Below are 15,466 nucleotides of genomic sequence, written 5' to 3' on the forward strand. Positions count from 1 at the left end.
TCTCCTTTTTGCTTCCCTTACTCCAAGCCTGTTCCTTTTCCTCTTCTCAGAGGAAGTCATGCTACTGACTCAGAGGGCAGCTCGGGTTATCTCGACAGCTGTGGCTGCCAAGCCACCGCATTATAACAAGGCAGGAGTGATAACACTCTACTGAGGCCAGATTTATATTTGTCGCGCTTACATGGCAACACAAACAGAGTTTGATTTAAACTAAAATCATCCATGGATTAGATCAGAGATCTGGAGAAAAACACATAGTCCTTTTTTTCCCCCCCCATCCCTAATGACAGAAAGCTCAGAAGAACCACCAATATAAGCTGACTAAGCTCAGAGAGGCGGAATTCCTCTTCCTTTGTGAGGTGTAACATCCTTTCACCTAAAAATGAGCTATTAAAAAAAAAAACACGCCTCACCGGAGCTGCTCTCATCCAAGATTCTATCACAGAAACAGCAGAGCAGTATTCATCAGAAGCGCTGCTTCAGCTTCTGCATGCAATAGCCACCGTAATGGTAATAACAGTGCCACGATCAAAAAACTGCTCTGTGGCTATTCAACTATTGCCACTGATATTGGAAACACTCTCCAGGCACATGTACTTCATCAAACACATACGAATGGGATTGACAAGGGGTGAGAAAACGCACCTGTGGCTGGCTTGGAGAGACACCAAACTAAAGCGTTCACAGAACTGCAGCCCGACTGGAGGACGATCTACTTCAGACGATACGTCAGACGATCCGTCAGACGCACACGGATGTCTCATTAGATAACAACTTGTAATACTTGAATAAATATCCATGCATTAAAAGCCTCCCACCCCATCCACAAAGGAACAATTTAAAGTAAATACTAGAAGTGACGGTTGCTGTTGTTGGCCATAAGGTACTTCTGTCCTGGCTGTTGAATCATCACCGACTACTAGTGATTTGAAGGCGACTCCGTATTTAAGTCTTTCTACTCGGGGAACACAGCAAATAACCCTGCTACATTAAGTCAGAGCTTTGACATCATTCAAAACTAAATGTACTAGGGTGACACTGACAACAGTAGAATGAGATCAGTTTCGGCTCAATAAAGACTCAGGTCATGAAAAATTTAACAGCCAACTACAAATAGCGCCGGTAGAAAATAAGATGCTGCTACTGCTGCTGCTTAGAGTGCATTTCTTGGACAGCTTGAAGGACGACAGCAATTTTATTCTACAGCTCAGTAAAAAAAGACCCTCAGCAGAGGGAGAAAAAAATAAATAGTGAAAGCACATTTGTGTGATGATACATGCAACCTGCGGACTGTAACTTACTATAGTGAATATAGTCAATCATATCAGTCATCAGGGAGGGGCACAAGGCACCCCTTGTCAACATCAACAGACCACAGGCTATGTATGTTCAATGGAAGCAGAAACCAATTACTAATTTATTAAGACACACTTGCACCAGTCTTTACAAACATCCCCCCCCCCCCTACACTGATCTACAATTAAAGCCATAGTGGTGGTTGCATTCAAGAACGTGTTTCAGATTCTGATTGGCTGCAGATTCAAGAGTAAAAGTTCACCTTTGCTGAACTTTGACCTTACGTCTTCATAGTCAGCCAATGCGCTGCAAGGAGTTGTGTTTTGGAGAGTGCAACAGCTCCATGTTGTCCACCATCATAGACTCCGTTGGACGGCCAATAATTAATATTTCCAAAGAATCTACACCCAACCTGTTAAATCTCCCTTTTGGTGAAAAGGACAGGACATTACACTACGGGATGGTATCGGTTTTTATCTTTTAAAACGATACTGGTGCCTGGACCGATACTTAAAACAAGGGGTGGCGGAGAGCACAAAATGACGATTGGCAATGACGACATTAAAAACCTCTTCGGCCATATTCCCTGTAAAGGCCGTTCTCAAGGCCGCAATAACAAAAAACGGTGATCAGATTGTCGCGCTCGGAGCTAGCTTGAACAAGGTTATAATGCCTAATTTATTATTTTTTGGTCCATTTATAAATGCAAGACTTGAAATCAACGTTACGGTACTAATCTGAGTTACGGCTGCTCTTGACATCGGTCTCCACGTTTTGCAGCGGGACCGGTCTCCCCATCGCAGGTGCCAGGGAGCTCCAAGCCTGACCGCTGATGTCCTCGGCAGTCAAACACGGTGCATGCCTCCGCTTTCAAATGGATGGCATGCGTTGCCAGATGCTTCATTAAATTTGACGTGTTCCCACCTCTACACACAATTATTTTGTTGCATTTTCTCCATGTCGCACAGCTACACTTTTGACCGTTTACCTTTCTCACTAGCTACTGTAGCTCTATAAATGATAGGCTATCGTAACCTGCTGTTAGGGCGGAGTCGCCAGAGAAGGAAAAAAAAGAAAGAATTCAATTTCAATCCGCTCGAGCACCGAAAGGAAGCACCCAAATGTGCCTTGCGTTTCGTTATGGTCGTTTAGGTGCCATATTTGCACCGGTTTTCGGTACCCAACCCTAAGAGAATCCATATTGCTGATGCACGCATTTTGGAAAGTGAAGTGACGTCAACAACTCCACTCACATGCCACCATTGGTTAATTGTTGGTAGCAATGTGTAACTAACTACATTAAGTTGAGTCATACTTCAGGACAATTTACTGAAGTATTTCCATGTTGTTCAATTTTTTATTACTTCTAATTTACTACAGTTGAAATGAAAGGCAAACCTGCGATCAACAATTTACTGTTGACGTTTTCTGACCAATTCCCATCATCACTCATACAACAAAACAGCAACTGTGTGTCTAAATGAATCATCGAACCGTTTGGTTGGAATCTATTGTTACGGCAAAGGGAATCCAGTCACATTACCTTGTGTGATCTCCACTTAGTGATCACCTCGCTCTCATTCTATCAACAATTTCAAAGGAAATCAGAGTTTTTAGGTCACTACAGTTGCCCAGAATTTAATGCAGATTTGTTTCCCCGTCTTAAAGGTAAACTGACACGTTTTGTTGTTAGGACCGATGTGTCACTATTGTATGTTGGTATGTTTCAAGTCACACAACAGTGAAAAATGACATTAGGAACATAAACTGGTTCACATTCAGCGATACCGGGCGAGGGTGGTGTAAACACAGGGTGACATAACTTTCTGCTCTTTAAATCAAATCAAGTGTAGATAAGTGAACTAAAGCAATGATATCCCATTCTCTGAATTACAAAGTATGGCGTTTGCAAAAGCATACAGAAATGCACCTAAGAAAATCTGGGCACTAATCAGCACGAGTGAAATATCATAAACGATGGTTTCATACTCATTCTATTGTAGCATAATGAATAGGCGTGTAGGCCGAACAGAGGAACGTGCAAGAGGCATGCAGGAAAGTATTAAGCTCCCACCCGGCCTCACTCACACATACAATAATCCTGCTGTGAATCACCTCTTTGTCCCAAGCAAAGTCACCACAGTTCCATTGGTGCTTTGGCAGGAGTTGCCTTGGCAATCTCATGGCAGCTTTAAACAAGAAAGAACTATCTTTATACCTTTTATGCATCCACTTTTCCCACAAAAGGTAGACCTTCCAAGCAGATCCACTCCTCCAGTGTAACAATCAAAAACCAAGCACTCCTCTAACATGTTACATTTAAACATTAGAACTCTGCTAATAAATCACTGATACATGTAATCTCAAAGCAACCTATTCCCCTGACCCCTCTGTGAACATGAGGACTCTTGATTTTCCCAGCTGCTCATGAACGCATCATCTCACTCTTCCGGTAAGCTCCGGTTGCCAGCTCAGCAGCGAGCATGATTTCTTCTTCTCTCCCTCCCGCTCCCTCTTGCTCAGTGTGTCTCATGTATAGTTATCCCACTGCCTCCCTTAATGATAACGATACATGCAACAAGTGTAGTTTATTTGCTAGGTTGGAGGCAGGTCTAAGTGGGTTAGATGCACGGCTCCGCGCCATCGAAGCTCAGACAGCTATGCTAGTTAGCCCGCCCTCTCCCGTAGCCGGCGCGGAGCTACAGTTAGCTGCTAGCTGTTCCCCGGTGGTGCCCGATCAGCCGGGATCGTGGGTAACTGTTCGCAGGAGTAGTAAGTCTACACAGAAGCTCGCTGTGCACCAACCACTTCACGTTTCCAACCGGTTTTCCCTGCTCAGCGACGCACCCGCTGAGGAGCACACCCTGGTTATCGGGAGCTCGATAGTCAGGAACGTGAAAATAGCGAAGCCGCGGACCACAGTCGTGTGCCTCCCGGGGGCCAGAGCGGGCGACGTGGAGTCTTGTTTGAAACTGCTGGCTAAGGACAAGCAGAGATACAGTCAGATTGTAATACACGCCGGTGGTAATGACGCCCGAGCCCGTCGGTCGGAAGTCACTAAAATTAATGTGGAATCGGTGTGTGCTTATGCCAAGACGATGTCGGACACCGTCGTTTTCTCTGGCCCTCTCCCAAATTTGCAGACAGACGAATTGTTTAGCCGAATGTCGTCTTTCAACCGCTGGCTGTCGAGGTTGTGCCCAGCGAATAATGTGGGCTACGTAGACAACTGGAAGACTTTCTGGGGAAAACCTGATCTGATGAGGAGAGACGGCATCCATCCCACGTTGGACGGAGCGCGTCTCGTTTCTGCAAACATAACCAAGTTGATCAACGGACAGCCATATCTGTGACAACGCAGGGTTAATGTCATAAAGCAGAAACAGAGTAGCCACGCCCTGTCATCCCTGTCACCCAGTGTCCCCATAGCACATCCCTCCCGGGGCATCCGCCCCTCTCACCCAGTCCCTCCCAGAGCTCCATAGAGACTGTGTCTGTCCCACGGCCACTTAAACTTAAATTAATTCTATCAAAAGAAAGCAGAAGAGGAGTCGTACACAATAACCTTATTCAAGTTAACACCATTATTTCAGCAGTGCAACAAAACAGGACTGTTAAATGTGGTCTCCTAAATATTAGATCTGTCATCTAAAGCTGTGTTACTAAATGATTTAATATCAGATAATCACATTGATTTATGTTGTCTAACTGAAACCTGGCTGAGCCATGAAGAATATGTCTGCCTGAATGAATCGACTCCTCCAAGTCATATTAATACTCACATCCCTCGAGGCACCGGTCAAGGAGGTGGAGTAGCAGCCATTTTTGAATCGAGCCTATTAATTAATCCTAAACCAAAATTACACTACACCTCATTTGAAAGCCTTGTTCTTAGTCTTTCACATCCAACCTGGAAAACACTACAGCCAATTCTATTTGTGATTCTGTACCGGCCACCAGGTCCATATTCAGAGTTTATATCTGAATTCTCAGAATTTATATCAAGTTTGATTCTTAAAACTGATAAAGTTATTATTGTAGGAGATTTTAATATCCATGTGGATGTTGATAATGATTGCCTTAGTGCTGCATTCATCTCATTGTTGGACTCGATTGGCTTCTGCCAGAGAGTACAGAAACCCACTCACAGCTTTGGCCACACGCTTGATCTTGTTCTTACTTATGGCGTTGACATTGAGCATTTGAAGGTCTTCCCACAGAATCCTCTTCTGTCAGACCACAACCTCATAACTTTTGAATTTATACTACCGGAGTGTACTCCGTTAGTTAAAAGTTTCTACACCAGATGTCTAACTGACAGTGCTGTAGCTAAATTTAAAGCGATTCCTTCTGTATTTGATTCGATACCACGTCTCAATATAACAGAGGACTCCTGGTCTAACTTTAGTCCGTCCCAGATTGATCATCTTGTTGACAGTGCCATAGGCTCTCTGAGAATGACACTGGACTCGATAGCCCCTCTGAAGAAGAAGACAGTGAGGAAGAGGAGGTTTGCTCCCTGGTATAACCCTCAGACCCGCAAACTAAAGCAAACGTCACGAAAGCTTGAAAGCATATGGCGTTCAACTAATCTGGAAGAATCCCGCTTAGTTTGGCGAGATAGTCTTAAAATTTATAAGAAGGCCCTCCGTAATGCCAGAGCAGCCTATTACTCATCAGTAATAGAAAAATAAGAACAACCCCAGGTTTCTCTTCAGCACTGTAGCCAGGCTGACAGAGAGTCACAGCTCTGTGGAGCCGAGTATTCCTATAGACCTCAGTGGTAATGACTTTATGAACTTCTTTAATGAAAAGATTTTAACTATTAGGGACAAGATTAATAATCTCTTGCCCTTAACCAGTGCCAATCTGTCCTCAAGTGGAATGGCCTTGGAAACCGCTGTATGCCCTGGTGTATATTTGGAGGGCTTTTCTCCCATCAACCGTGACCAATTATCTTCAATGGTTTCTACTTCGAACACGTCTACCTGTCTCTTGGACCCCATCCCGACGAGGCTGCTTAAAGATGTTTTGCCTTTAATTGGCAGCTCTCTATTAGATATTATCAATGTGTCTCTGCTAACAGGCCACGTACCACACTCCTTCAAAGTGGCTGTTATTAAACCTCTCCTGAAGAAGCCCACTCTGGATCCGGAGGTGTTGGCTAACTACAGACCGATCTCTAACCTCCCCTTCCTCTCCAAGATCCTTGAGAAAGTGGTCGCAAATCAGTTGTGCGACTTTCTACATCATAATAGTTTATTTGAGAAATTTCAATCAGGATTTAGAAAACACCACAGCACCGAGACGGCACTGGTGAAATTTACAAATGACCTCTTAATGGCAGCAGATAAAGGACTCCTCTCTGTCCTGGTCTTGTTAGACCGTAGTGCTGCATTCGACACCATTGACCATGACATCCTATTACAGAGACTGGAGCAGTCGATTGGCATTTCAGGCAAGGCACTAATTTGGTTTAAATCCTATTTATCAGATCGATCTCAGTTTGTATTTGTAAACGATGACGCCTCGATAATCACCAACGTTAATCACGGAGTTCCACAAGGTTCTGTGCTTGGACCAATTTTATTTACCTTATACATGCTTCCTTTGGGCAATATTATCAGGAAACATTCCATAAACTTTAATTGTTATGCAGATGATACTCAACTATATCGATCGATAAAACCAGAGGAGAGCAACCAACTAAGTAAAATTCAAGCATGTCTTAAAGACATAAAAACATGGATGACCTGCAACTTCTTGATGTTAAACTCAGACAAAACCGAAGTAATTTTAATCGGCCCTGAGCACCTCAGAGATCAATTATCTGGTGATGTGGTTTCTGTAGACGGCATTGCCCTGGCATCCAACACCACTGTAAAGAATCTTGGCGTTATCTTTGATCGGGACTTGTCCTTTAACTCCCACGTAAAGCAAATCTCAAGGACTGCATTCTTTCATCTACGTAATATTTCAAAAATCAGGCACATCTTGTCTCAAAAAGATGCAGAAAAATTGGTTCACGCATTCGTTACTTCGAGACTGGATTACTGCAACTCCTTATTATCAGGCTGCTCTAATAAGTCTCTTATGTCCCTCCAGTTGATCCAGAATGCTGCAGCTCGTGTTCTCACTAAAACTAAGAAAATAGATCACATCACTCCTGCACTAGCTGCTCTGCACTGGCTCCCAGTAAAATCAAGAATCACTTTAAAAATTATTCTCTTAACCTACAAAGCCTTGATTGGTGATGCACCATCATATCTTAAGGAGCTTGTAGTACCATATTGCCCCACTAGAGAGCTACGCTCACTAAATGCGGGACTACTTGTAGTTCCTAGAGTCTTAAAAGGTAGAATGGGAGCCAGAGCCTTTAGTTATCAAGCTCCTCTTTTATGGAACCAGCTTCCACCTTCAGTCCGGGAGGCAGACACAGTCACAACATTTAAGAGTCGACTTAAGACTTTCCTCTTTGACAGAGCTCATAGTTAGGGCTGAATCAGGTTCACCTGGTCCAGCCCCTTGATATGCTGCTATAGGCTTATAGCTGCCGGGGGACGTTTTAGGATGCACTGAGTACCTATCACCTCTTTTTTCTCTCCTTAGGGATGAATTTTCATCTCTCAATCACACGTTACTAACTCTGCTTTCTCCCCGGAGTCCTTTTGACTTCACGTCTCATGGGGTCATCGGACCCTATGAGACGACATAGATACTATCTGCCTGATGGATCATCGAGGTCTGGGTCGTGGAATTCCTGCTCCTGACTACGCCACTGTCCTGTTGAGACTCCGCCCACTCCTCCTCCCCACCGCCATCTGCCTGATGGATCGTGGAGGTCTCCATCGTGGAATATGCCTACTATGAACTATTCATACACTCTGTCACATTCATTGAATGTATTTAAACTCTAAATCTGTCCTTCTGTACACATTACATCTATTGCATCTGTCCATCCTGGAGAGGGATCCTCCTCTGTTGCTCTCCTGAAGGTTTCTTCCCTTTTTTTTTTCCCCTGAAGGGTTATTTGGGAGTTTTTCCTGGTCCGATGTGAGGTTTTGGGGCAGGGATGTCTATGTGTACAGATTGTAAAGCACTCTGAGACAAATTTGTAATTTGTGAAATTGGGCTATACAAATAAACTGAATTGAATTGAATTGAAAGTATGGACAACTACAAAGTGCAAAATTGCAATGTTTGCATATGCCTGCTGAATGATTTGTAGCATTCTCTTAAGCTTTGCAAACATGGCCTCTGTGGCCATATAATGCAGATATTATACACATACATTCAATGAGTGCAAAAGAAATACCTCCTTAAAGCCCTTGACAGCTCTACAAAGTAGAATGCTTACGTACTCTACACTTTACTCATGCCGAGTCAGGATGGCGTTATCAGCCGCAACCACCGTGCACGAGCAGTGCAGAGCAGCCATGAGCTAATCATTGGGGCTCGCTCACGTGCACTAACATGCACTAAAAGCAAGCACGGCTGGCAAGGAGAAGCTCTGATCACAACACCCAGAGAAGGAGAGCAACTTAATTCTCCACTCGGGTAGAAAGTACCCCAGTATATCTTCACATAGCATCACAGTTGTTTGCTGCTCCGTCAATGTTTAGACCTGTAAATACGGCTCCTTTAACAATGTACTCGGTTCCCAGGCACATACACCACCTCCAGCAGCCGACTGCACCTGATGTGCAAAGTGTCTCCTCCCAAATGCTTAAGTATATACCATATCACCACGTGCCGTTACCTCATCTAAATGCAGGATTGACTTAACTAAACACATTTTACTCCCACAGCAGTGCAATTCTAGGTTTTGACACATTAGAGCAACTTTGGACAGACAATTACACTTAAAAAAAGCACCCGAGCAATTTAGTAATGCACTTCCAGAAAGTTGGTGGGTCTCTCGCAAGAAACCGATTTCAAACATGAGGGTCAAAAATGTAAGCAGTAGGGGACATACATCATAAGACTTAGTCATCAAACAGACTGAATCCTACATTTACCTAAATGCAACCCAATAGCTTGTGTCACTAGACCTCCCACGCCTCCTAAATGCCTACTTAGTACAAACCCAGCAATTCCAGTTGTTAAATGCATGCATTCCTTATGTAATACATATCATATTACATGATGTATGTATATGAGAGTGGTCCTTTACCTTCAATCTGCAGTAAATAGTCATACATACGGTTATCAAGGTTATTGTTGGAGCTATTTAATTTGACATTTGTATTTAGGTTTTATTGTAAAGTAAGTAATATTGATTATTTATTGCTTATGTAGGTTATATTTTGATAGGTTAGTTGTTTCTTATGATAGTTGTAGTTTAGTTTAATATATTTAGTTTTAGGTTCACTGATTGGGTAACACCGGGCACCTGTGGTTATATGTAGAGGTGGGTAGGCACAGGACCAGCATGCACCAGGGGGGCCAATGGTTTTTTACCACAGCACAGAGAGGAAGTGTCAACATTTTGTTTGTTCTTTTTTGTTGGTTTAAGAAATAAATGATCAGAATACTAACAGGCGGAAATGGACAGTACTTTCTTTTGCATGCGTCAACACCGAAACCCACGTTGCATCAGTGGCGGTTTGATTTATAGTTTTGTTTGATTTTGTACGACAAATGTCCACTACAGTTATATTTTACAAGCATGTCAAAGGCATATGAACTACATCATTGATCTTAAATCTGTTATGGTAACATATTTTGTTTTCTTATTAAGCTGCATCTTGGTTACAGAGGTCATGGACAAAGTGCATTCGCCGAGTACATCCGTAGATGCTCGAGCCATTCACGTTTAAGCAACGGGCATTTACAGGATATTTACAAATTAAGTTAGTTCAGAATTCAAACAATTCTCCAACACGTTTGTCGACTCTTAAGATAAGTCATGTTTATCGAAGTGTTAAAGCACTGTGTGTGCGTGTGTGTGTGAAGGCATCGAGCAGATGCTACCAGTACACAGAGCAGTAAAAAGAAAGAAAGGAAAAGATTAAGCCGCACTACGAAACAACAAATGCTACAACATTAAAGCAGAAATGTCAACATGAAAACATCGCTTCCATCAGCAGTGTAAACATAATCATCATAACAGGCTACTGATATTCAGCAGGATAAAATAATAGCTGCAAAATGGTCATGGGCTCTACCGGCAACAGTTTAATGAACATATTTAGCTCCCCCCCCCCCCCCCCCAAGTTAACTCTCACTGAAGCTGGCCTACGGTGTGAATTAAGTTATATCTGCTGACCCCATTGGTTGCTACGTAATGTGTGCCATGATGCTCTCTGTTCACTGGAATGCATTTCTCATCATGATAATCAGAACACAATTGTCTTCCTGTGGCACAAACTTTTTCTTACATAACCACAAATCATCATGCAGTTGAAGTAAGCACTACTAGTTAGACAAGTATGAATGCAGGCAACATAAATGCTTCGAAAAGCAGAGACAAAGCTTGGTACCAGATCTAAAATGATTTCCTTGTCTTTTTTGTTTACCAAATTGAATGAATAAATAAACACCCAATGATGTTGTTGGTTGCATTTTTATTGGACTGCTTGGAGTGGGCACAACATCATTGGGCAGGGCTCCAGACTGCGACCAAATGGTCGCATTTTGCGCCTAAAATTAGACAGTGCGAGTAAATTTTTCATCAACTCGCGCATGCGCGACCAGTAAATTAGCAGATTTTTTGTTGTTGTTATTAAATATTTGTGTTGCTGACAAACTTGTTCTACACTTCAGCCCACTATAGTTAGCGGTAATGCCTGAATGACTGGTTTGCTAACCGACATTAACTCCAGAAGAAGAAAGGAGACGAAAACCGAAGAAGAAGGCTGGCCTGTGTGTGAGAGCGGGGGGGGGGGGGGGGGATGACCACGGTTATAGGCTAATGTGTAAAAAGAGGCGCATCGCAACGGAGACGATGCGCCCGGCGAGGGCCGCAGAGTGCAGAGGTCCACGAGGGGATCCTCACGCACCGAGCGGCGTCCCCATCCCCCGAGTTGAATCTCTGGGTCAACTCAGCCGCCTCTCACATGTCTGCCCCTATAGACTGATGCTCATGGTAAACACATTCGATCGGGAGCGCGCGAGGGTTTTGATAAAGTTAGCGGAAGGATTTAAGTGACAACATCCGGTTTTGCAAAGTTAGCTGAAAGAACCACGTGAAACAACATCCGTTTTTCAAAATAAGATGTCGACAAATCATACACGAACATATAAAAGTAAAGAATGATCTGATTTTGTATCTTTAGAGATCGTTTCTGAGATTTAGCTTAAATTATGCTAACATTAAAACATTTTTACTGTACCAAGGAAGAGTTTATAAAAATAAGTCAGACTTTTGTATGTTAAGAAAAGTCCTGTATATAGATTTTCCCAAGAGTTCCAGGAAATGAATGATGCAGATGTGTTCCATACATATCTGAAATCCCCTACAATAGCAATCAAACAATTTTAATGTATCAATTAGGACATTTTCCAAAGTAAAAGTCCTAAATGTTTAAAGAAATCGGTAATTTCTTTAATGTTTGAGGTGCTTTATATCTGTATTTCCTCATAGTCCTAGGCAATAATGCTACACAATAAATAGAATGCTTCAATCAACACCGTGATCGGTGATTGGTATTATCAGATCGGCAGATACTGATTTCAGTGATCGGTATTATCGGTGATCGGCAGATACTGATTTCAGTGATCGGTGATCGGCACCAAAAACCTGATCGGTGCATCTCTAGAAACCAATAAATGTTTTGATTGGCCACATCGAAGTGCAACATGCACATGCTCAAGGTATGTTTTCTCTTAAAATATGTTTAAACTCAATACAGTAACTTCTGAAGAGTTCTCTGTTGTGAATGTTTTGCAGTTCATGAAGGCAAACAGGCATAAGATTGTATATTGTCAAATTATTTATCAGTAATACAGTAAAAATGATGGGAAAACTTTGCAAGTCGATTTATAGTGTGCGCCCCTACATTTTCTGCTTGCGCCCCTACAATTTTAAGTTAGGGGCCACTGTGCTCCTAGTTAAAAAAGTTTGTCTGGAGCCCTGTTGGGACAGACTACAAATCATTACCCGACCAGCTATAAATTTGTCAACCACCAACTCTCCAAATCACAAAGCGCTCACATCCTGTATTTGCTTTGTTCTTTCCCCATAATCCTGTTACAGACTCCTCTCAAAGTTTCTGCGTGTCAGGAATTTAATAAAAGAGTGAAACACACATCCATGTTATGGCTCTACGTTTGGCTTACATGGTAACACATGACACAACAGCCTGCAGGCATAACAACAGCCACAACTTTTGTTGATCCATTGGAAGTATAAGAAAGCTGGCGCCGCAGCCTATTTACCAAACCATTAAGGATGTGACTTTTTCCATTTTAAAAAGGGACGAAAACAATGGCAGAGCTTTAGATGATTAGTAAACCTCAAAGCTCATTTATAGATCATTGGTCGCCACACCTTTAGCTTGTTTTTTATAAGATGCTCTCTGATAGTTTATCAAATAAAATTCACATTTCACATATATCCCTAAATGTCCATCTCAGCATGGGATTCAACAGCACTGCATAACAAAGCAACACCTAAATGAAATGTCCAAATATGTGTTTGAGTTTCTAAGTGTCTCCAGCTGTATTTGCAATGTCATGCTTATAAAATAAACGTTTTATTTTGGCCCATGTCCAAGACACTTGTCTCACTGTGTACGAAGGACACCAAACAAGACATGTAGTTCGCACTGGCTTTACTCATGAGAACAAAAAGGGTGACAGCATGCGTATGAAATATTGCTATTACACTTCTCATTTCACGTTTGATGTGGCTGATTAAAGCAAGAAAACGCAGCGAACATACCTTCATCTCTCGATGAGTCCTCTGGGTGACCGGTGCGATGAATCGGAGGCTGAAACAGAGGTTGAAGAAGCCGTTTAAACATCACGGAGAGTGCCAACTAAAGTCTGTGCCACGACAAGGCACGGTAATGTTATGATGACATCACTTCTTCCGCTGCTCCTACAGTGCTGGATGCCTTGATCAAAATAATAAAAAATAATAATAAAAACTGGGCGGCATGAACCGCTCACACTTTACATCGCTTGGAGAAACACACCGTCTCCAAATTAGATCTCCTTTTTTAGGGACCGCGGGCTTCATTCTGAATTGAGGCTGTAATTGATTTGAGAAAAAGTTTTTAACTTGCGCAAATAATCCTGGCCAAAGCATGGCGTTGATGGTGTGTGTGTGTGTGTGTAACTGCTCGAGCAACATTCCCAAACGGCATCAGTGTTGCAAAGTAGAACCGTGGCAGGCTGCTGATGGAGCCCCGGAAGCCGTTTATGTAATGCCCAGCGCGCCGTCGTCTGCAGCGGGGCGAGTGAAACACAAAGTAACTCGCCTGCGCGGATGATGAAGTCTTTTCGGACAAAGTGATAGATACAGTTTAACAAATAATAATAATAAAATGGCTTTCCGCGTACGGCAGCATGGTGTGCCCGCTGCACTGCACTGACTGAACCAACACCACAGCAGAGGATGACGCCATTTCTGTAGCGGACAGTCGGCAAAAAAGGCACTTCAGCGGACAAACATTGAACATATAGCGGGGACCGTCTGCGCCATTCGCCCGCCAGAGACCTCTCTTTCTTATTTGTTGTTGTTTTTTTTGTTTATTCAGACAAACTGCCCCGAGAACGTTCATTTTCGTTTTCGCTCGTCTCGCGCACCGCTCTCTGCCGAGAGCAGCTCGCACTCCACACGGCGGAGAGAGGGCGACACGAAACACGGCTCGTGGGCACCAAACCAGCCCGTTAGAGAAACGTCGCGTAAACCGCTTTGAGTTGCACAAAGTGAGACTCGGTCGCGCGGCCCTCCTGAAACTCACTTTTTCCCCCTTCAACATGAAGGGTTCTGTCTGAGGGTGGGCTGCTCTGGCATTTCGCTGAGTAAAATATGCTCTTTTCCTTTGACAAAGACCCAAGTCGACAAAACGGCTCGCAATAAGGTCAGACTCGAGGGAGGCATCGCGTCGATAGCAACTCGGGTTTATTGTTAAATCGGAAGCCAAGGTCGCTGCCCTTGTTTTGAGGGCTCTTGGTCGCAGAGGATACAAAGTCATCAACCCAGACGCTTTGGTCCACCAGCCGCTGTAAGTCAATGATTGCCCACCACCAGAAAAAGATAGATAATATAAATGCACAAACACCGCCTGGGCTTTCGCCGTATTTTCACCTGTTCTTCAACCCGACGGCGTAGTTAACCACCGCCTCGAGTCCATTTAAACCTCCGCACTAACGATCCTGCACAGACAGTTTGTCAGCGATGAGATTGCCAGTTACGGAAATGTGCTAAATACTTGTCACGCACACAAACACACTGGGAATAGCGTTCGTCCTATCCAGCAGGGGGACTAGTCCACATCGCATCTGGTCTAAAAACTGATCAAATGGGTGAATTCGTCCGTGCAAGATAGTCCATCTGGTTCGACCTCCACTGGGCGAGTAAATGGTGAGAAGCTGACGACGCTGGTGGCACAAAAGAAAAGCCTGACGTCGCAATGTACCTGTTAAACTACGCCGTTTGCTCGATGGTCGACTAAATCACATCCTGCAGCGATGTCAAACGGAGCTGATGGTGTCGTGAAATATCACTTTTGACACCATGACAGACGCTGCTCGACGACAAACCTCTCCGAGGATTCCTCCGCGCAGCAACACAACAGTCCGGTGTTTGTCCAGCAGGCTGCAAACTACTCAGCCCGGAGCAGCGCAACCTTTCACTGCGCCCATCGGCTTCATTTGGCTGCAGCACAACTTTATTATCCAGCTGATTAAGTTTGTTTGTTAATCTCGACGGTCGGCTTGATCGAGTCGCATAATTCATTCATTCCATAACCCCCACTAAACATATCGCAGCATTAGTTAACAAGTTACGTTAGCTCACGTCAAGGTTGGCTTGGAGGCAGCAGGGAAGCGAGCTAGGAGAAAGAAATGTTCCAAATAGCGATGGCTAAGCCGAACAAAAGCCGACTTACCTATGATGCCAAATTGAGAAACACCTCTGTTTGTCGACGAAAGCGTATTATTAATCCATAGGAATATTTAAGTGAGGAATCTGACAAAAAAAACAGTTGGCCCCTGGTTG

The 15,466-nt window shown here is 43.5% G+C and overlaps 1 protein-coding gene across 5 annotated transcripts in view; it reads right to left on the reverse strand.

Moving 5' to 3' along the window:
* The window catches only part of arid4b (AT-rich interaction domain 4B), a 56,987-nt gene that overhangs the window by 40,721 nt on the left and 800 nt on the right, over positions 1-15,466 (reverse strand). For 2 of the 5 annotated variants that reach the window (XM_056435432.1, XM_056435429.1), the window contains exons 1-2: positions 15,357-15,459; positions 13,181-13,229 (exon numbers count right to left, since the gene is read on the reverse strand). In XM_056435432.1, the coding sequence (XP_056291407.1) occupies positions 13,181-13,186 (6 nt within the window). In that variant the 5' untranslated portion in view covers positions 13,187-13,229; positions 15,357-15,459. Of the gene's footprint in view, positions 1-13,180; positions 13,230-14,554; positions 14,601-15,356; positions 15,460-15,466 lie in introns of those variants that run through there. The other 3 variants (XM_056435433.1, XM_056435431.1, XM_056435430.1) reach the window with 3 other exon arrangements.

This window comes from Pseudoliparis swirei, chromosome 17, assembly GCF_029220125.1.
Source record: "Pseudoliparis swirei isolate HS2019 ecotype Mariana Trench chromosome 17, NWPU_hadal_v1, whole genome shotgun sequence".
In the NCBI taxonomy this organism is placed as follows: Eukaryota; Metazoa; Chordata; class Actinopteri; order Perciformes; family Liparidae; genus Pseudoliparis; species Pseudoliparis swirei.